We start from the raw sequence: 22,756 nt of genomic DNA, 5'->3' as shown, positions 1-22,756 counted from the left end.
TATGCGGGAGCTGACTTTTTCCCATAGGAATGCATTGACCAGCGTTGATTGGCCAACTGCCATACAGAGTATAGCATTCGGCCAATCAACGCTGGTTCTGCCGGAGGCTCGTCTGTGAGGAAGCGGAGTCTAAGATCGGACTAGAATGGAGACTGCTGTGGACCGATCTTAGACTCCACCTCCTCCGGCAGAACCAGCATTGATTGACCGAATGCTGTATTCTGTATGGCATTCGGCCAATCAACGCTGGTCAATGCATTCCTATGCCGAGATGTAGCAGTGCTGACCGTGCGCTCAGCTCGACTACACCGGAGATGTGAACCCTACTGTACACTCAGCTCTGCTGTATCAGAGCTGGGTGAGTGACATTCCCACCTAAATAAAGCTAATTCCTAGTTAACCCTGCCTGTACATCTATCCCTGTCTCACAGTCACATAGTTCACAGTCTCATATGAACCGGATATTAAACCCACTATTCGTATAAATTGGAGGTCACCTGGATTAGCCAGCCAATTACTTTTTATGATTTTTTTTTCGATGCCTCCGTTGTCATAGTTCCTGTCCCACCTCCCCTGCGCAGTTATTGGTGCAAAAAAAGTGCCAGGAAAGGTGGGAGGGGAATCAAATTTTTAGTGAGTTTGCCACCTAGTGTTTGACTCGAATCCAACATCTCGAACAGCCTGATATCCGATCGAACATGTACTCAATCCAACGCTGTTCGCTCATCTCTACTTAGAACCAAAAATGTTTGGATTTAGAACCAATTCATCTTAACCATCCACATCGTGATTTTTATTTCCCAGTTTATTTTGGATTTTGCTGCCGTTAGCGCTCTATCATTTCCCGGTTTTTCTATATATCCTTTCCAATCTGCCTCACCACCCACTGTGTGGGACGGTGTCTGGGTAAGAGCCGCAATTGGCCTGGTGGGCTCCTGACTGGAGTCTACTATTTCCACCAGACAAGCGCCAGGTCACCATTTTTATACTTCTCAAAGCCTTGTGCAATTGTCTATGTATTATATGGCTCTATCAGGACAGATGTTATATATGCAATGTATATACTATATAAACACTGTGATTCTATACAACTGACTCTAGATCCAAACCTGCTCTTGGGTTTCCTCTCTTTGGTTCTACTTAGGGACCTGAAAAATGGAAACCCACTCCGTTTAAAAAGTGGTTACCCACGGAAACCTCAAGACCCCATAGACTATAATGGGGCCCGCAGGTTCCGCCCGAAAAATACGGAAACTTTACCCTGCACCTTTTTCACTTTCCCCTGTGTACCTCGGTGAGTAAATCATAGCAAGAGGCCCCCATGGACTCAGAATGTAGAACTGTGACCCCATCATGGGGTTTTGATCATCACTACAACCAGTCCTCATCATCATCATTACCACATGGCCTGATAAATGGCAGAATGCAAAAGGCCGTCAACTAGTCAATCTATCACATTAACTCACACCTTAAAGTTAACACATAACATAAGGCCACAGTAATGACCACAGTAGCCACTTTTTCTAATACAATATATAAAAATAAACCTTATGTAAGTTCTGTAATATTCTGAGGAAAATCTTCTCATTTACTATAAAATACTCTGCGATGGTTCAGTAGAATACATCACAAATATTGTGTATTGTTGCAATGGCTCAATAAGAATACTGTCAAGCTATAGAATTCTGGTTCCTTTAAAATCTGTTGTGAAACCACACTCAGCATGACCAACCTACAGTAAACTATCACTCATGAAATTTCCCTTGAAGAAGTGTCATCATACCTCCCCCACCCCACTGTAGTAATTGCTGTCTCTGGCCTTCTCTGTTGTGATAATATTCTCATGCTTAAAGGACATGTATCATTGCTCGGAGTCTGAACACTTTAACCACTTCTGCTGAGACATCCACTCATCATGAGAAAATGAGTAGAGTCCTTGTCAATTTCCACCCACTGCATTGACCTTGAAGAAGACCTTTCGCCACCTTCACCAACTCAAGTTCTTTAAATACTATAATAGGGGCCCCTCTACCGGTTCCTACCCCCTAGCATTCCCGATCAGCCAGTGTGCTAGCATTGATATCATGCTAATTACTCTCTTTAATGTCAAGTGGGTGGTGCTAGGCAGGAGCAGGCGAGGGGATGTCAGCCTGAGCTTTGACACTTTCAGCCTTTCATTGGAGCTCTGAGACTTGCCAACTTGCTTGCTCTTGCCTGACACCGCCCACTTGAGATTAGAGACTGTAGTTAGGATATTACTAACTATATCAGGTACCAAAACTAATTGCACTGATTGCTCTGGAATGGTGCTAGCTAGAGAATGTAATTCTAACTGCGTCAGGATCGGTGGAACTGCACCTATCGAAGGATGAAAAGACCACGAGTGGGTGGAAGTGGTGAAAGGTCCTCTTTACAAGGTGCTATAGCGCACATGTTTGGCCGACACGCCATACATTTGGGGAACACTGGACTCCCATTCTAGTGATGGTAGGGTTCGACCTTCAGCATTCATACATTTATCACTTTTTCTGTACAATCTCTGTTGTAAAGACTACACTTTCCAGTATGTAAATCGCCTGAGATCTAAGGACACATTTAGGAGAAGAAGAATGATGAATGAAGATGAATCTAAAGTATGTAAATATTACAAGCTGGATCTTGGGATAAGTATTGACAGCTTTCTGGTGTCAAAGGCATAAAAGAGTTGGAAATTTTGCACCAAATATTTTTCAACTTCTGTGTTGCACCTCCCACTTACCTGGAATAGAGAGGGATATGGCATACATGATCCCTGAAATCGATATCAGCTACAATAGCAATATAAGAGCAGTAAGAGGCCTTTCTGTTTCAGCATGACTGTTCCCTAGTGTACAAGGAAAGGTCCATAAAGGCATTTTTTGTGAAAAAACTTCAGTGGTCCATGCAAAGCCCTAATCTGAACCCAGTCGATTACCCTTGGGATGAACCAAAACAGAGATTACGAGATGAGATATCAATGTCTGACCTCACAAATGAATAAACTGGTAAAAATTTCCAATAAGTTCTTACAGATTTTGGATGTATAGATGTCAGCCAGCCAAAGGCCAAAGGGATGCCAATTCAGAACAACAGGGAAACAGACAAGTCAGGTATGGGTGAAAGGTCTCTGGAGGGCAGCAGGTATGCAAAGTCCTAAACCAAGTCAAAACAGGGCAGGACAGGCAACTCAGGGTCACAGGTCAGGAACAGGCAGAGGTCAGACACCGAATCAGAATGAGCACAGAGCCCGATCCTTATTCGATCATTTATCTAACCGATTTCAATGAACAACTACCGATTTGTAGCAAAACACATAAAATTACAAGAAAACATCACCTTATCCTCATTACAAAATATGGAAGCCATTTTGCCTAGTCTCAGCGTCAGTGCCCATTTTGTACACTCTGTATCTACATTCTATTTCCTCCATTTCACAGGCCTTTCTCCTAACAGAACTCTTCATATTCTTTCTCAAGATTATTCACTCCCATAAAGCAAAATTGCAAGTCCTATTGCTTTTTTGCTGAATCCAGCCTGCGCCCATAATATATCATTTCTTTTCGGAGCCTTCCGGGGAGCGCAGCTATATACTAAGCTCTCCATACACCTTAGTTTCTATTTGAATCATAAAAGAGAGGTGTAAGAACTAGATAGGGTGTGTGGAAACTTCACTTCTCTATTTCTGCATGCACAGGAAGTTCTTGCCCGCTATATGCGTTCTCACGTTCTTTATAGAGTTCCTCTACAACAAGGCCTCTGTGGCAGTAGCTGACAGAACATATACATTTGTTTTTGGAATTGAATGAGTACTACATGGAGTTCAGCATAGCTTAGCTATTGGCACAATTGTATGGCTCAGTATTCTACGTACAGTGTTGGTATGTTTAGTGACGAGGACACGTATGACAAACCTTATCATACATCTGCAACATTCATGCAACATCCCCTGATGTTATAAATACTCCATTATTCCAATCAGTATTGGTGTATCTGTTTTAGACCATGTTCCTGCACATATATATGGTTTTGCTTCTGACTATATAAAAAAAATCGCTACAAATTGTTACTCAAATATTGTCTCTCAAATTGTACAAATATGCAAACTTGTAAAGCTCCATATGGTCCTATAAATGTGACTGTGTGTTCCATATGTGATTTTCAGTGTATTATCTGTTACAAATACCTAACAAGACACTGAAATGTACTATAGCTATTTTTATCTTCCAATGCCAGGCGGCTGCTGTTAAAGTATATAAGATTGTGGGATGTATCACAAGGGACATACTGTATATGTTGGCACATGTGAGTCAAGCTCAGTGCTACCTCCTTATCTACTTTACAAGTCAGGCCTCATATGGTATACTGTACCATCTTGTAGACTAGTAGACAATAAATACTTAGCAGACTTAGATTGAGTTCAATGGTGGCAATAAAAGTAAAGAATGGACTGCAATGGGGTGGACTAGACTTGTCAGGCCGGATGTGTCCACTGAGGCCTATCAGTGGCATCGGTGGTCTCTAGTGATGTCACTGCTCCCTTTCTGCTAAGGCCGCCCATTAGTTTTACTGGTCATGTGAGCCTCTCTGCTTCCAGGCCTTTGTTTAAGGAATATGCAAATAAAACCTTACTGGTGAATATGCTTTTAGAATTAGAATTCTTAGAAGGGAATACATGGTCTAAACAAATCTCGAAACAGCCCACCTCCCAAGGAAGCCAATCTTATGTCAACTGTCTGCAGCAGGAGCCTCCCCCCGCATGAGATGGTGCTTAGTCTAATATCCTGCATACTCTATGGCTTAGTAAGTGTGGCTATCCTATTGTTAGTATTGTATATCATTTTGTGGTATTGTATAATTCCTCTTGCTGTGATAATAGATTATTACCTTCAGTATATTTAATACGTATAAGATACCATTGGTATGGCAGTAGTTACTGTATAGCCATATGTATACATATGGCCGTAAACATATGTATATACAGTATATGGCCATATACAATACACATGGCCATATACAATAGCCATATGTATGCATTTTAATCTGTATTCCGCACTACTTGAACCAAGCCAAAAAAGGGGTTGTTGACACATGACATCAAGTGAATCACTAATCCTAAAATCTAGTTTTTTCCTTGAAATCAATTCTAAGAGTATTTCCTAAGATTGTTTCCTTAAAGGGAGTCAGTCATCAGAACCCAGCATATCAAAACCACTGATAGATAGGTCAGGTCACCTGAACCAGACTGTTTTCCTCTTATGAACTGGTGCTTACTACGCTAAGACATAGCTGTTTTTGTCAATATGCAAATGAGCTCTTTGGAGCAATGGCAACTTGTTCCAAAGAGTTAATGTGCATATTAACAAAAGTGGCGACATCTTAGCAATAGAGGGAGGGGGCCATTGGATACAAGTGACTGTAACCTATCTGCAGTGCTATGGTGACAGATTATGTCACTATGTATCTAGTTTTTCTTCATAACAACAAAAGAGGAATTGGAGACCGGCGCTATCTTGCAAATTTATGTTCCCATTTTACAAGTGTATTTTCATATTCTTAGTTTCAAGTATACCGTCTATGTGCACAATGTAATAACTTTACTCCTGGATATAGTTTAGTGTATCTGTAGTGTTTTATACTAAGACCACGGTAGTTTGTTGCGTTTCTTAATTAAGAAATGTCATACTTGTAAGCCCCTAAAAGGGTTGTTTTCTTTGGACAATCCTTTTATCTTAAAAGGGTCCTTTAATATAATGACCATAGGGAGTTACACTGTCAGGGATCCCCACTCATCGGCTGTAGTGTGTGGGGGAACCTAATAATAAGCGTTTAATAGCCTGCTATACACCATAGGGGAAATGAAAGATTGGTGAAACGGAAACAAGAGGCTAAGGTCATGTATTGAGTCTTCCGGAGTGAGAAGTCTTCTCTGTAGCTTCCCACCACTCTGGCTAAAAGATACGGGTCCTGACTAAGATACCCTCATCTATTCGGTAAGCGTACTTCAATAGGGGATTAATAGATGATTTTCAAAACCAAACAACTCATTTATATCTTTATCTATAGGGAGGATTTGTTAATCTAGTCATGCCAGTTTTCTGGCACCAAAGATATGTCAGAAATGCTCCACGTCAGCCATTTTATAACCAACATTGTTCATAATTGGTGGGTGCAGGTGGTAATAATCTAATGTTATGGCCACCTTATGTCAACTGTCTGCAGCAGGAGCCTCCCCCCACTACACTATCTACAATGGGAAATGATAATTGTTAACACCTGTCCCTTTGCTATGATCCAACCCCTTTTTCTTTGCCATTGGGAAAATGTATTAAAAATAATGAATTTAAATAAGGGCATTCACATTTTGCCTGTTTTGATAGTCATATGACCCCTGTTGAAGTCAATGGGTTCATTTTTAATGGCTGTCAAAATGGATCTGCATCCAAGTTCAAATAAATCAGTGAATTAGGTAAAAAAAAATGGCCATTGAAATTCATCAGTTTCTTCAACAACCTCTTTTCGTGGACATTTAACCCTTCAAATTCCATGTTCAGATGTAACAATGGCATCTGACTTTAGCTCACTCTAGTACTGTTGGCCCGAATTGTTCCCGCATGGGGAAATTACAGGAGATGTGTGGTTACTAGGGTAGTTGAGCCTTTTGAAGGCTCCAAGACTTGCAAAAGTAATATTACATTTGATCTATACTTGTGCAGAATCAATAGTAATATAGCAATTTTACCATAAACTGAAATGCAATTGTTTTGCAGTCTGTAACATAAGTGACCTAATGATCATTGGCGGAAGCCCCCAGGAAGGCGGATTTAAATTTTTTAAAAAAATAATAAAAAACAAAATTCTAAAAATTCAAATTAACCTCTTTTCCTGGAATTTATATACAAATAAACATAAAAACATGTATCACCCAGTGGCGTAACTAGGAATGACGGGGCCCTGTGGCGAACCTTTGACATGCAAAGCCCCCCCCCCCCGGCCGACACCAAAGACCCCGACCAAGCCCACCCCCCAGATTCCAGCACGCACTATTATGCCCCATAGTTGCCCCTGCACACAGCATTATACCCCTATAGTGGCCCTTTCACCCAGTATTATGCCACATAATTGCCCCTGCACACAGCATTATACCCCATAGTGGCCCCTGCACACACTATTATGCCCCGTAGTGGCCCCATCACCCAGTATTATGCCCCATAGTGCCCCTATCACCCAGTATTATGCTCCATTGTGGACACCCATTAACAATTATTATACTCTGGAGTCTTTTCAGACCCCAGGGTATAATAATTGGAGACCGAGAGGGGGATACAAACATAAACACTTACCTATTCCTGTGCTCCCCGCTGTTGGCTATCTTCATTGACGTCAGGGACATCATGTGACCAGGGGCCTGCGTCGCGATGCATAAGGACGCAGGCCCCGGTCATGTGACATCTGAGACGTCACACAACTAGACCCCGAAGCCTTCGTGGAGCGTGGAGAGGTAAGTAACACTATTTGTTATGTTCGCTTACCTCTCCCGGGCCTCCGATCATTATACTTGGGGGTCTGAAAAGACCTCTGAGTATAATAATGATGTTTGCGAGGCCCGTGGTGTCACTTACCGATCCCGGCCCCTGCAAGGATCGGTAATTAAGTAGGGCCCATTACCGGCTGGAGTAACTCCAGCCGGTAACGACCTATTAAAAAAAAAAAAAAAAAAAAAAAGGCAGCAGTAGCGGCTGTCGCTGGGCCCCCCCTAATGTCCCGGGCCCTGCCTCCGCTGCTTCCCCGGTAGTTACGCCACTGGTATCACCATGTAACAAAATGGCAAGCTATAATAATCTAAAAATATTTATCCCATACAGTGAATGCTGTAGCAGGAAAAAATTTAAAATGACCAAAACATGTTTGTTTTTTTTGGTGCATCTCACACATTCCCCAAAATGGTATGAACACAAACGACATATTTTGCCGTAAAAAAGAACTTTTATGCAACTCCCTACATAGAAATGTAAAAAAGTTACATAAGTCATAATATGGAACACCTGCGTATTTTGTTTTCTAATTTCATAAGGTATTAAAACATAATCAAAACGATATAAATTTGGCATTGCTGTGATCGTACTAATCCACAGAATATAGAGAATGTGTTATTTTTACCACACAGTAAATGCTGTGAAAACAAAAGCATGTAAGAAAATGATGCAATAGTTTTTTTTTCCAGTCCCACTATACCACACACATCATTAAAAGGAGCCTTTTGCAAGTCCTGCGAAAAAATTAAACCTCATCTAATTTTATGAAAGGAAAAAAAAAAAAAAAAGAGTTTTTTTATAGTGGCAAGTAAAATAATGAAGATGCAAAAAAAAAAAGGCCCATCCAGAAGGGGCTAATTTAGCCATAATGAAACAGTCGACAAAAAAAAAACCTGAAGCACGTCCTTTTTTTTTTCACGGACGTGAAAAAAAAACAAAAACATGACATACACGACATCATCCGTTTTCAATGGACCCAAGAGACATACAATATATACAGAAAGTGAAACAAAAAAAAGTTGATCTGTTTCACAGATCAACCACAGACAGCAGACCACACATATGCGGACCTGTGAATGAAGGCTAGAGTTGACATAAGTAGAGATCCTTGTTTCCCCAGCAACAGGTACTGAGGACTTGTCTGAAGACCCCCATAGGCCTTACATGTTGTTGTGGATCATGTTGAAATTATGTGATTCAAAAACATAACTCTTTTACCAATTTTGCCTAAAAAAAAACCAAACATCTACTTAGGCCTTACTCTTCGTTCACATCTGAATTCGGTATTCCGTTTGGGGGAGTCCGCATGAGGACCCCCCAAAACAGAATACAAAATGCAACTACAAGCGTGTGCCAGTCAAAGCACAGGGATCCTATAGACTATAATGAGTTCCGTGTCCTTGCCGCACGCTGCCCGCATCAATCATGTGGACAGGAAAGTAGATTGTGAACTACTTTCCTGTCCGCATGATCCCTGCAGAGATCTGGTAGCAAGCACACGGATCCCATTATAGTCTTTGGGGTCCGTGTGCTTTCACTGGCACACGCTTACAGTTGCGTTCGGTATTCCATTCGGGGGGTCCTCAGACGGAATACCAACACAGAGGTGAGTGAGGCCTTATTCACATGACAGTGAAAAACAGATATGTGACAGATGCTTTTGACATATCTGTCACTTGGCCTTTTTTAGAGAATACATTGAATCCAATGTGTCTATTCATATGTCTGTTGTTTTGATGGTCCGTTTTTCACATCCGTCAAAAAACTGACATGCACTATCTTTGTCCATTTACATGACTTACAAACCCAATAGAGATCAATGTATCCATGTATAACAAATGCAGAACAGATTGATTTCTGTTTTACATCCATTAAAAATAAATCCGTGGGTTGGGTCAAAAAAAGAAAGACCATTGAAATTCATCCATTGTTGTCACTGACAGCTGAAAACTGGTGCAAAATGATGCTCTCAGCCATCATAAACAGATGGACGTCAAAAACAGACATGGACGTTAAATCCATCAAAAACATCACGGTCGTGTACAAGAGTACTTAGGCCTTATTCCTATGACGTATAACAAAGGTTTTTTGAATGGCCATCACACGTCTCTTTTATAACCCATTAAAGTCTATGGGTCTATTCTCATCTTTGACTTTTTGACTGGATTCAAAAACCTTATACGCTCTATCAGCCTCCGTTTCAATGGACCTAAAAATAGACATGTAAATAGGCCGCTAGACATTCACGAGTTTTAAAATGGCCGTGCAAATCTGGCCTGACTAGGTGTCAGTAATATCCAAATGCTTATGTTTAATGAAGCATAATATTACCTTGACAATTAATAAAGCAATCACTTATAATGCAGTAAATGTCTATTTACATGTAATGCTGTATACTGTATATGCTATGTCTATGCCATGAACGTTGTCACAGAACATGCATGCACTATGTAGCGCGACTTTTCACTTCCGTTCTCAAGATAAATTTGTTTAATTAATGAAAACTTTCTCATTTCCTCATTTTGCTGCAGCTTATACAGGGAGGGATCGTAAAAGTCCACCCGGACCTTAGGGAACTTATGAAAGGGTTCTGGACATGAATGCTTCTAAGATTTAGAGAAGAGACTAAATTTAAGAAAAAAAATATTTTCATGTACCAAGAACTGTACCCCATTACATCAAAAGAATACCCATGTCCAAGAATCAAGTTATTTTTTTTATATGTTTTGGCCTAGCATAATAAGTTAGGGAGAAATAAAGTAAGGAGAACATAATAACTTTCTAAAAAGAAAATCTTGACACAAACTCTAGGATCAAAATTTCCTCGTCTTAAAGGAATTGTCTACTTTTGGAAAGCCCCATCTATGTAACCTATATCACGTTGCGACCTACAGGGTTGAAGTTAAGCTTGTGCTACTCGATTTTCCAGTTTACTTCACCAAAGGTTAGAGACCCATGTCAAGTCAAAAACAGTATTTTCTTTTTTTCTTTTTTTTTTTCATTTAGTAGTGGGCACACAGAGGGGGCCAGACCCACTTACCAACCTCTAGATCAATTTAACGCTTGGAATGGGTTAAGAAATTGCATTTAGGTAATGCTATCAAATTTCTAAATTTCTCAAAATAAATGTTAGTGACTATAGGCCCCCATGTACACTACATTTCTGCAGGGTTGGTTGACTTTCTTATGTGTAAGGGGCGACCATTTTCAATTTCAATGCCCGATTCTTTTGCTTTAAGCGGAGATGAGCTACTGCCAGAGGTGGCCAGGGCAGATTTTAATACATCAGAAGTAAATACACATGTAAACCCTGGTGTAACTTCTCCTAAGCTGCGAGATCTAAATGTCACCAAATATAAAGACTATGTTGCCTAAGCTAATTCTAGGAAAGGAATATGGAAATAAGTTCCCATAATGAAAAAAATGAGAACTCACTTTTGGCAGACCCAATACCAGTCTTCCTCGAGGGCCTTGTAACCTCTTTGCCAGTAAATTCCTTGTCACCAAATTGGTGATATTGAAGGCATGTAAGCAACCCTTCCAATATTAACCCTTCCTATTCCAATATATTGTCCTCATGGTTTTCTAGATCTTACTTTATTGTTTATTTCCTGTGGATGAAAAATCCATCGTCACAAGATAGACATACAGTGTACTTGTACACAAACAAGTATATTGGAAAATTGTACAACTTTTCATTATGCAAACAATAAGTGACTGTTTATGACCAAGTCCTATTTGGAAAAACGGTCTGGAAAAGTAAAAATATAAATAAAAAAAATATAAAAAATATTAAAAGTTCAAATTACTCCCCATATAAAAGTATTAGAATACTGTCAAACACATTCACATTAGGTATTCCTGTGTCCAAAAACGCCCGCTCTGCAAATCTATAAAAACACTGTAGCGGGAAAAGAAAATCAAAAGTGCCAAATCACCAAAAATTTGAATAAAAAGTGATCACAGCAATACCAAAATGGCAGAACTAAAAAGTACACCTGGTCCCACAAAAATATACACCCTATGCATCCCTGTACATGGACGTGTAAAACGTTACGGGTGTCAGAATAGGGAGACTTTTAGAAAACAAAAAAAATTTGGCACAGTTTTGGATTTTGTTAATAGGTTAAAATGTAAATAAAACCATATAAATTGGGTATCTTTAGAATCGTATCAAAACATAGAATACAGATGACGTGTCATTTTGGCTGCACAGTGAACGCCGTCTCTATGGTTAGATTTTGCCCACCCACTTGGCACGTCCAGCAGATGACTAATGAATATATGACAACTTATATATACTTGAGTATAAGCCGACCCGAATATAAGCCGAGGCCCCTAATTTTACCACAAAAAACTGGGAAAACTTATTGACTCGCGTATAAGCCGAGGGGGGGGAAATGCAGCAGCTACTGGAAAATTTCAAAAATTAAAATGGTCGGAGTTTTTGGGTGCAGTAGATGCTGGGGAAGGGGAGGGGGCGTTTTGGTTGTCTGTCTGCCCCTTCCCAGAGCTTGAGGACTGTTTTTTCTTCCCCCTTGGAATTCAGCCTGGCTGAGTATAGGGTATCTGCAGTGCTCCTATTAACCCCTTCCCAACGGAACAGGAGCACTGCAGATCCCCTATATTCAGTAGACCGGGCACTTTCAGACACAGAGATACCTAATGTGTATGTGTTTCACAGTCATTTTCTACTTTTATATGTATTCTAGGGAAAGGAGGGATTTACAACTTTTTTTTTTTTTTTTGCACTATTTTATGCTAGATTCTATACATTAATATTGTGGCTGGTCATAGACCCCCCTCTCCTAAAAAAATTAAATATATATATATATATATATATATATATATATATATATATATATATTTGCTGACTTGAGTATAAGCCGAGGAGGGCTTTTTCAGTGCAAAAACTGGGCTGAAAAATTCAGCTTATACTCGAGTATATACGGGTATATAAACCTATATATGAATCCGCTCAGCTCCTCCCGCTCTATAATGTGGTCTATATTTTCTGTACACCACATTATTACCGTCCTGCCTGAGAGCAGATGCAAGTCCCATTTGTTGTGATGCTAGTAAGGTACGTTGTCCATGAAGCCAGAACAAATATGCACATATACAATAAGCCATGGCATCGTTTGTAACAATCTATCCTGATATGGCGATATTTCTACTTTCAGTATAAAGAAGTCGTTGGGTGGTCGGTTTCTCATGTCTCCATTTAAGTGAAAATCTCCATGGCAACAACCAATCTGCAGGTGCTAAAAGTCGTATTTGTGGGAAGCCAGGTTTTGTGTTCTCAGATAAAGAGTGAATATTCAGTATACTGGCTGGGAGAATACCTGCGCTCCACTGAGGGAGGATACTGATGTATATTGTGCTTCTACTATTATTCCATCGCCGCTCAATTCTGTTTGACAGATGCTTTATAAGATTTGAAAGCCTATTACGGAAATACGGCACATGTTTTATGGATCTATTCATAGGCTGGAGATTTTTCAGCTGTGGGTTTAAAGGGATTATCCAACTGCTTTTAAAATTTGCTAATAGGCTGGAAACCGTGTAAATTAGAAAAAAAAAAAAAAAGTTAACTCTCCTTTTCCAGTTCCTCCATTCCAGCAGAAGGAGCACGATCCACTGTTATCGTTTTCTCGATGATGTCTTCTGCTTGTGGTCAGGTCGCCGCAGCAGCCGATCACTGGACTTGCCAGCACATGTGACATGCACCATGATTGGCTGCAGCGGTGACCTAACCGCAAATAAAACAGCATCAGGTGATGTCATCAAGGACCAGCAACGATCAGAGGCTAGACCACCACCATTGGAATGGAGGAACTGCCAATTTTTTTATTTATTTATTTTTTTTTTAGTTGCATTGATTCATTGTACTCGTTTGCATCTGGATTTTTTGGAACAATCTGGTAATAGATCAGTAGTGTAATTCAGTTTATCACAACCTAGTTTTATGACAGCTTGTATCTACTGCACCATAGGCAGAACAGAGGATGCTGTGGACTGTGACCTGCATTGGGCCAATTATTCACAGAAAAATGGGGGAGGCCTGCCATTGCCATACTTTATACCATCAAATTGGTTTAAAGGGATTCAATCATTAGAATCCCTGTTTTAACTAAGTACATGTAGAAATAGCTTTAAGAAAGGCTATTCTTCTCTTACCTTTCTTTTTCTCATCCGTGCCACCATTCTTGCGAAATATCTTCTTTCTTCCATATGTAAATGAGCTTTCAGACAGCACAGTGGGTGTCACCTGTGCTGTCCGAAAACTCTCCAGCGACATTTCTGTCTTCTTCTCCGGACCGCCTCTTGCTGGGTCACTGGCCGTATCTTCATCCAAACGCACCGACTGCACATGTCCGTCAGCCATTTTCCTGTAGCCAAACGGGCTCTTGTGTAAGGAAAGTGGCTGACATACATGCACAGTTGGTGCTTTTGGATGAAGATGTGGCCGATGACCTGGCGAAGAGGCGGTACGGAGAAGAAGACAGAGACGTCGCTGGAGAGTTTTTGGACGCCAGTGCTGTTTGAGCGCATGGGAACACCCCCTGTACCGTCTGAAAACTTATTTACATATGGAAGAAATAAGAAATTTCTCAGGAACGTCGGCGTGGATAAGAAAAAGAAAGGTAAGAGAAGAATAGACTTTCTTAAGGCTATTCCGGCGTGTACTTAGTTAAAAAGGGATTCTAATGATAGAAACCTTTAAAGAGAAAGAAATTGAAATAATGAAAGAATATTATGGAATTTCTATATATGAAAATTCCTTGCCAGAAAAGATGGCTCACAAAAGCTTACACTTACAAATGAAAGAAGTAAAAGCATCGATACCATATTACTCCATATTTATTCTTAAAGAGGACCTCTCACCACCTCCACTATCTCCAATTATTGACTATTGAATTATTTGCACCCTTCACTAGGTCCTGCTCCACTAATTCTGGTGAAGTCGGAATTATTTCTCTAGCTCCAAACCTTCCCAAACAACAATAATTGCTGTTAATTTCAGCCCTCTGCTGTCAAGTGGGCGGTCCCTGTCTTTCTGTGTCAGCCTAGAACCACCCACCTGACAACAGAGAGGATAATTGTACTTAAACAAACAGAAATTATTGCTAGAGAAAAAATTGTGAGAATCAGAATCTGTGCAATTGGTTGCAACGAGTTGGAGTTGGTGAAGGTGGTGAACAGTTCTCTTTTAGATATGAAGACATTCTCAAAGATAACCCATGCTGTTACGTCTTATCTAAATGTATATGGTATATAGGCGCACATCTAGCAATTTAGCATGTGATGTATTTAGCAGAACAAGAAGATTGTGACATGACAGGAAGCAAAGGGCGAAGTGCTACAGAAATGTGGGTGTTTAAGTAGTTAAGAGTGAACTTATTTTAGAAAATGTAACTGAATCAAGTAAAAAAAAAAAACATCTAAGACACATAAAACAAGAAAATACATGTATATAACTCCATGAGATGTGAGGTGCTTTAATGTACTCTAGGTCTCTTTAGCATATCAAGGGTTAAACATCAGAAGGGATTCCAGACACGAGCATGAAATTGAAGAGGCCACCTTGTTTCAGAACTGTCGTACTGCTTGAAAATCACATTTGAGAGGTAAAAGGCCTTAGGGTTTTTAACCTAATATGAAAAGGCCCTTTTTTACCGACGAAAGTTGAGTAGATGCTGGCAGTGCCACATCAATAGAACACAGTCACATCTATCAGTCTTTACGGTGGAGGAGACAATCATTGCTTGTGATGGAAGTGAAGAAGGAAGAATAAAAGTTTTCTGAGTTTTTATGTCACAATGAATAGGAAGGTGACAGAGAAGCGGAGACAGAGACTTGCACTAGCGGGGCAGTCAGTAGGGTTCAATGTCCACATTGAGGATCATACAGGGCTTACAATGACTGGGTGTCTGACAAAAAGAATAGTTTATAGGGAACCTGTAGCTGTACAATATTTCAAAGTACATCTCTAACCTTAACGCTCTACGCCACTGTGATCCTCATTCATCTTATTGGGTATTTTCTATAGTACGGTACTTCCTATCTGGCTATAAGCCTCAACATATCTGTTATTTCATAAACTGTTACTATATTGGGTTTTTTTTACTAATATATATATATATATATATATATATATTCTATTTATACAGTATATATATACTGCATAAGGAACCAAAATGTTTTCATATGTTTGAAGTTTTGTAGAAAAAAATTAATATTGGCGTATATGTTACATGGCGTTTTGTTTTTTTCATAAGAAGTAGAGGGCTTTTTGGGATAAGTTGTAAACTGACTGCATCTCCATTACTTTACTGGGTCATCATGATGTCTGCATGTGACATTATAAATATTTTCTACATATGCTATGATGCCACAGTCTCTTCAGTGATCTTTTTATGTTCCTTATTCCTCTGCTATGATGTCATAGTGCGGATTATGTGTGCATTATGGTAGTACTGTGACATCACTGTGAGCATTATGGTAGTTCTGTGACATCACTGTGAGCATTATGGTAGTTCTGTGACATCACTGTGAGCATTATGGTAGTTCTGTGACATCACTGTGAGCATTATGCTAGTACTGTGACATCATTGTGAGCATTATGCTAGTACTGTGACATCACTGTGTGCATTAACGTGACACTGTGATGTGACCATATGATTTACTCCAGTTCTGTGACACATGATTTCATTATCTGTACTGTAAAGTCACTCTGAACACTATCCCTGTGTTTAAGACTGAAGCCCACATTGCGAAAATGCTGCGTTTTACAGTTCCTACAAAATGGATGGGATTCTGGTTAATCCAATCCACATAGTGCAGAAAAAAATCTACATTAGAAATTGCAGCGTGTCAATTATATCTGTGGAACAGCTGGAATTTTCCATATATACGTATATGTATATATATTAGGAGCAGAAAGACAGCAGAAGTAAATTCTGCAATGTGTTTCTGTCATGTTTTTTTCTGCAGTATTTTTTTCTGCGCTTCACTACATGGGGCCTTAGCCTAAAGGAGACTAAAACAATCCTATATTTTTCAAGTTCTGAACTTGTTGCTAAAGTGATCATAATAAAGTGGTTACTTAATATGCCCCTTGCTTTTACATTCATATACAAATATATTACGGACTCTGGGCATGTAGTACAGGCCCAAGGTGGAGCGAACATAACTCTAATTGAATTATATTTGCTGGACTGTGTATATTGAAGGCAAACAAAACATGGCAGAGCATAAAAGATCATTCTGTAAATTGTAGAGCAGATTTATCAGTGAATTTATGCCCATCTAGAAGCTAAACACCATTTTAATAAAGCCCCCACACCACTAATTCAGACACCTATACAAATGTGCTAGGGAAAGAGAGCAGGGCCTTAGGGTACATTCACACGGAGGAAAATGGCGCTTTATTTGGCACTGAATTTTCAGCGCTGAAAAAAAAAAACCTCCCAATGATTTCAATGGGTGCCGCTAGCTTTTTTTCCACTAGTGGCCTTACTTGGCTCATTCCTTATATGCTATTTTTTTTCTCCAAGAATCGGGTGGGAAATGGCTTTTGGTTTTAGCCTAGTGCGCAGAGAAATATGCAATTTTTTTTTCACCGTAGGCCTTAAGACAAATTGGATAGTCTAAAATCTAATTAATGTCACTGTGATTACGGCTGGGTTCACATGTGCCATTTCTGCAGCAGATTTCAGGAAAATGTTCATTTTTCCAAGCCATGGTAGAAGGCTGTTGTAGTCTAAGGGTCCATTAACATGGAGGAAAATGGTGAGGAATTTGGTGTGGAATTTCAGCGTTGAATAAAAAGCCTCCCATTGACTTCAATGGGATCCTTTTTTTGCTAGCAGAAAAAGGAACCCATTAAAGTCAATGGGAGTCGCTTTTTTTCAGCGCTGAAATTCCACACCAAATTCCTCACTATTTTCCTCAGTGTGAATGGGCCCTAAGGCTGGGTTCAGATGGGGTATTTTGGACTGGAATTTAACGCGGAGGCCGCCTCAGGTTCCGGTCCAAAATACGGGTAGCCACGACTGGATGCCGGCATCCAATCGCAGCACTCCAATCCGGATTAGGCCCAGATGCCCAATGGGCCTAGTTGGGAGGAGGGAGTGCCTTCAGGCACTACTGTCCCACACTATAATCACTACAGGTCCTCTCCCACCATGATGTTCAGGCTGGTAAATCTAGAACAAACACGGACCAAGTTTTATGGGTAGAACTCATTGTGTGAATGCAGGATTAAGGCTAAGACCCCATGTAGTGAGCCACACCAAAAAGCCCTCCGGGAAAAACCTCAGCAGACAGACATTGCAGTTTTTTCCACAAAGCTTTTCACACAAAGTCTGCAGAGTTCTCCTCTGCTTTAATTGTACCTATACAGAAAACGTCAGGGTTTCAGTAGGTATAATTGACATGCTGCAATTTACTAAAACGCAACAGTTTCTGAAGTTTCAGCGTGTTTGCTGAGGGTATTTTTCTGCAATGTGTGGATGGGATTAGCCAGAATCCTATCCACTTTGCAGGTACTGTAACAAAAAGTATTTTTGGCCGCAGTGTTTTCATTGTCGCCGAAATGCTGCATATTCATAACATGGGGATCCGGCCACATCCAAAGTGTATGTGGCTAATGCGCCATGAGACGTCCTGCAGCAAAAAAAGTGCTGCAGGAAAAAACGTGGCGATAATGTATCATAGTTCTTCCTGCTGTGCTTTAGACAGAAAGTTTGCAGAGTTTTCCTCCGCGGACTTTCTGTTACAATTGTACCTATGGGGAAGCCATTGGCGTTTCTGTAGATATAATTGACATGTTGCGATTTCCAAAACCGCGCCAGTTTTGGAAATTGTGGTGTGTCTGCACCACGGTTTTTACTGCAAGGTTGTCATGGATTTTGCAAATTTTCCTGCGGCGTTTCTTTCCCATCGGGCCCCAGCCTGTATCCGTTTGTTCTGTGTAAAAACTGACGCATTTAACATAAATGCGGTATGAAAGCAGTCTTACAGTAATAATTTTGCCTTAAAAAAAATAGGGAAGAGAAAGTATGACTCACGCCATAGGGTCGCAGTTTAGACTAGAGTTGTCTAGACTAACTTTCAGTATGGTGAAGAGTTATGCATGTAGTATCATGTATCATTGCTATGTAGTAGTTCTTATGGCCAGCAACCATATCTACATCACTTTCTGTAAAAAGATAGTCGCTATCTACAGGAATGACCCAGTATTACCAAGAAAGTGTCTAGTCATATACTAATCTCAATAAATCACATAAACTCACTGCCATATAAGATGGTCAGAATATACCATTAGATACGTGGTTTTAAAAGATTTCGCTTTCTTAAAATCCTCCATGAACAGCTTTATTATGGCCACACCCAATATCTGGATATGGGTAAGTTCACACGTAGTTTTTTGGTCAGGATTTTGAGGCCGTATCTGCCTCAAAATCCTGACCAAAAAGACAGTTCCCATTGAAATCAATGGTAGCCGCTCAGGAGTTTTTTCCGGCCAAGTTGCCTTGTGATTCGGCCTGAAGACACTCCCTCCTCCAGATTAGGCCCATTATATATACTGTATGTAGTATATAGATATTAGGGTTTGGACTGGAATAAAACTAAATTTAAAAAAACTTTTTACCAAAACCAAACTGGATCTGGCCCAACAGACATGTCACATTAAGATTATACACACGATTCTTATATGTTTATCGCTTTGTAAGAGGAAGTAAAGGCAGGAAAAATAATGTTACTTGCTATTTCAAGACATTTGCTTACACAAATGGGAAATTTCTATTACAAAACCTAGCCTGTTACTCAGAAGTAGGATGTCATTACACCAAGTCCACCACTTCTCTATGTAAATGTATCTCAAGATGGAGACCAGAGGATATGTTCTAATCACACGAAAATGACACTAGATACCTATCCTTACATAGCTCTATGTTCATCCTGTTTTGTAGCAGATCAGAATTACTGCAACGTAAATAGTTGCAAAAATAAGAAAAAGCATTCAAATATGATGTAAAAACTACACATAAAATTCTAGAGTCCATGATTGACAGGTATGCCTAATATACACCGCCATATCTATCATTAGAAACAAGAGGCCTAATATGGCTAGGGAAAGGCATATTATCAGGGTCCAACAGCAATTCCTTGGCCCAAAATTCTTCCAGGGGCTCAGCTTCCAACAAACCCTAGGACATAGACTGTAAAATATGAGTGTCTTCTGCTGGACCCTCATTGTGTTGGGTTGGGCCCACCAGAGGATTCTCTTGTACTATAGTTCATGCCATAGGAGTAGTCCCCATTCACACCTATACACATGTGATAAAGCTCTATCCAGTAAGATCTAAACTACAAATATATAGTTACTATCTGGTATATTTTTGACTAGTCATTGACCCTGCTATATTACACCAAGTTTAGCAAAATCTCAATGGAAATAATAGGCTACAGTTCTGACTATGCTAAATATCCCCCTGCAAAGAAATGACAAGTTAAGCATTGTCAAAGTGCCATATTCCCATGCTGGACATTTCCTATTTCATATTTGCTTGTTAGATTAATAGGTTGCCATTATTAGCCATGGACCGTTTAAGACATTGTACTTCATGAATATAGATGCAACAAAGCCATAAAAGGTTAGGTCTTATATTTGCATTCTTATCATACAAAACATGTGTTCTTCCTAACCTTCGCTGCAGATAGTAGTGGCATGAAGTGATCGGCTCTGAAAAATGAATACGTTTGCCTTTAAGATTTCAGTTTACAAACCTTAAGCTCTTGCATTTACCGTTTGGTATAATAGGCCTGGTTTCCACAATCCCTTCCACTGGCTGGAGATATAATTTGTCCCTAGGTTTTGTTTATGACATATTTTGGGACTGCTCCCTAATTCAGGACTATTGGGTCAAGACTATTATGGACAACCTCTTTCCTCAAGCAGTGCCACTGGATCCCCAAGTCCACTTACCAGTGGCGTAACTAAAGTCTTGTGGGCCCTGGTGCAATGTTTCATTCAGGGCCCCCTACCTCATCCCTGCAGTGAAGTCTTAATAGTGATGGTTACGGGTGCTAAGGAATTGAATCCACCTTAGTGTGGTTAGTGTAATCTGTGGGTCTCCTTGGCTTATGGGTCAGACGGAAGCTGCAATCTCAATACTGATGCCAGTGCTTATGGGCCCCCTAAGGCTCCTGGACCCCGGTGCGACTGCACCCTCTGCACCCCCTCAAGTTACGCCCCTGCCATTTACTCAATCTATCACCGAGGCAGCTGGGCAAAAAGTCAGCCAAAAATTTCCTTTACCTTTGCACAGCAAACTATTGGCTTTCCATGGACCTCAATGTTAAAAAAAAAAAAAAAAGTTTGTTGCTGCAATTGTGTATCCTTATTTTTTGGACAAAGAGAAAGTCCTTCAAGTCCAGCTTTATTCTCTGCCTAGAAGAGCGAATAGACGATGGAAATGGTACAAATGGACACTTGCAAATGTTTTTTAAAATCCATTGCAATCCAAGGTGTTTTATAGCGAACCATTCAAAACCAGTTTTGGGGGATTTTTAGGCGGTTACAAAAACTGATCTCATGCAGAGACAAACGCTGATGTGAACGGAGCCTAACCATTAAGGAATGTATATGTTATAGTAAGTACAACAGCACAAAGCACCTGGGATAGAACATAATCCAAGAGCAGCAAAACCTTAGAATAAAGCGGCATGTCAATGGAGAGTCATACATTCCTATTCCTTCACAGGTAACCTGTGGACGCCGCACGTAAAACGAAGCAATTGCAAAACACCACAAAGACGCCCTGACTAAGCCAAGCCTAAGAGTGACTAATAGATTGCTGAACAACTTGTCTTGGGCTTGCTTTCTGTATATTTTATGCATAATAGCAGATATATTGTATAGTTACTTAAAACCTCTTTATGTGTTTGTGTACACATGCACATCCATGCAGTATCTTATACCTGAGCTGTATACAAAGAAGTCTATGAATGCAAATCATCCATGGAATTACTATATGAACACATAAGGCTTATGTAGAAGTATATGATGAGTAGTTGGGATTGGAGATCGATTGGGTCTCAACGTGCAAAACCCCTTTCAACATGGTTTAGCCCTAGCATGGCCGAGCAGTAGAAAATCCTCTAGCTATAGATAAACGCTGCTATGAATGTTAATAATTCAATATTAAAAATAATAATTCCATAAAATCAAAATTTATAGAATTTGAGATTAATCAATTTTATGCAAAGTTCAAGACTTTTTGGTCTCATCTCATAAAAAATAAAATATAACTATCATAGAAACTAGCTCCTGTATCCAATGCCATAACCAACGTTACCAGTAGTAACTACAGTAGTTATAATACACGCGTATGGGGGTTCATTACAGCGGAGCACTTACCTAAGGTAAAATGATTTTGGTCCCATAGAAGAAATCCAAGTACCATCAGTTTTAGGCACAAATTCATGGTGATGAGATCTCCTTTTGCCCCTTTCCCTACAATATATACGATCCAGTTAACATCAGGTTAATAACATTTCAATATTAACTTAGAGAAGTATTATTTTCACGTACAGCGAAACCTTTGTTATCAATCCTCTTGCAGCTTCCTCTGTGACTTGTGCACCATGCAAAGAGACCTTCAGACCAGAGCTTAGTTTCGTCCTACCTACTTCTTCAAAGCTTCCAGGAAGTTGGTTTTTAAACCGCGCTGTCATTTCCTTAGTAAAGTTATGTGCTATGAGAATGTCAGAAAATAAGTTTATGTAGCCTAGCCCTTCTAACCAGTCCAGTATCGTCGTATTACGGGGGGTGCAACAAAACGGCAACATACAAGTAATGACATTGTAGAACAGAACTCCAGCCTGGAACACAAGTCATGTATGAAGTACATGGAATTTCACTTATTCTTATGTTGTCCAAAAACATGGCGAGTTTGTAGCATGTTAGCCTTTGCAAAATGTCTATAAAATTGCCAGTTGTTGATCCACTACAAATTACAGTAAAAAATCCCACCACAGCATGTCACTTACCATTGCATGTAGGTCCACGGTTTTAAACCTTTGCAATGCAAAACTGAAAGCCAGACCATCCATTTGGGAATAGAGGATGAAAGCTATGGAAGGGGAAGGTGTGGTTAGCTGTTGGATGTCTGTAGCCTTAGTCTAAAGGTGGC

At 40.0% G+C, this 22,756-nt stretch overlaps 1 protein-coding gene across 2 annotated transcripts in view; it reads right to left on the bottom strand.

The window, feature by feature from the left end:
• Positions 1-22,202, bottom strand: part of PTPRC (protein tyrosine phosphatase receptor type C) — a 97,998-nt gene extending 75,796 nt beyond the window's left edge. The window contains exons 1-2 of one of the 2 annotated variants that reach the window (XM_075286128.1): positions 22,156-22,202; positions 21,982-22,077 (exon numbers count right to left, since the gene is read on the bottom strand). In XM_075286128.1, coding sequence (XP_075142229.1) covers positions 21,982-22,048 — 67 coding nt within the window. In that variant the 5' untranslated portion in view covers positions 22,049-22,077; positions 22,156-22,202. The remainder of the gene's footprint in view (positions 1-21,981; positions 22,078-22,155) is intronic. The other variant, XM_075286127.1, reaches the window with a different exon arrangement.
• Between the last annotated feature and the right edge of the window lie 554 nt (positions 22,203-22,756).

Source organism: Leptodactylus fuscus, chromosome 9 (assembly GCF_031893055.1).
Source record: "Leptodactylus fuscus isolate aLepFus1 chromosome 9, aLepFus1.hap2, whole genome shotgun sequence".
In the NCBI taxonomy this organism is placed as follows: domain Eukaryota; kingdom Metazoa; phylum Chordata; class Amphibia; order Anura; family Leptodactylidae; genus Leptodactylus; species Leptodactylus fuscus.
The sequence above is the reverse complement of the archived record's forward strand: the minus strand, read 5'-3'. Positions and strand labels throughout refer to the sequence as shown.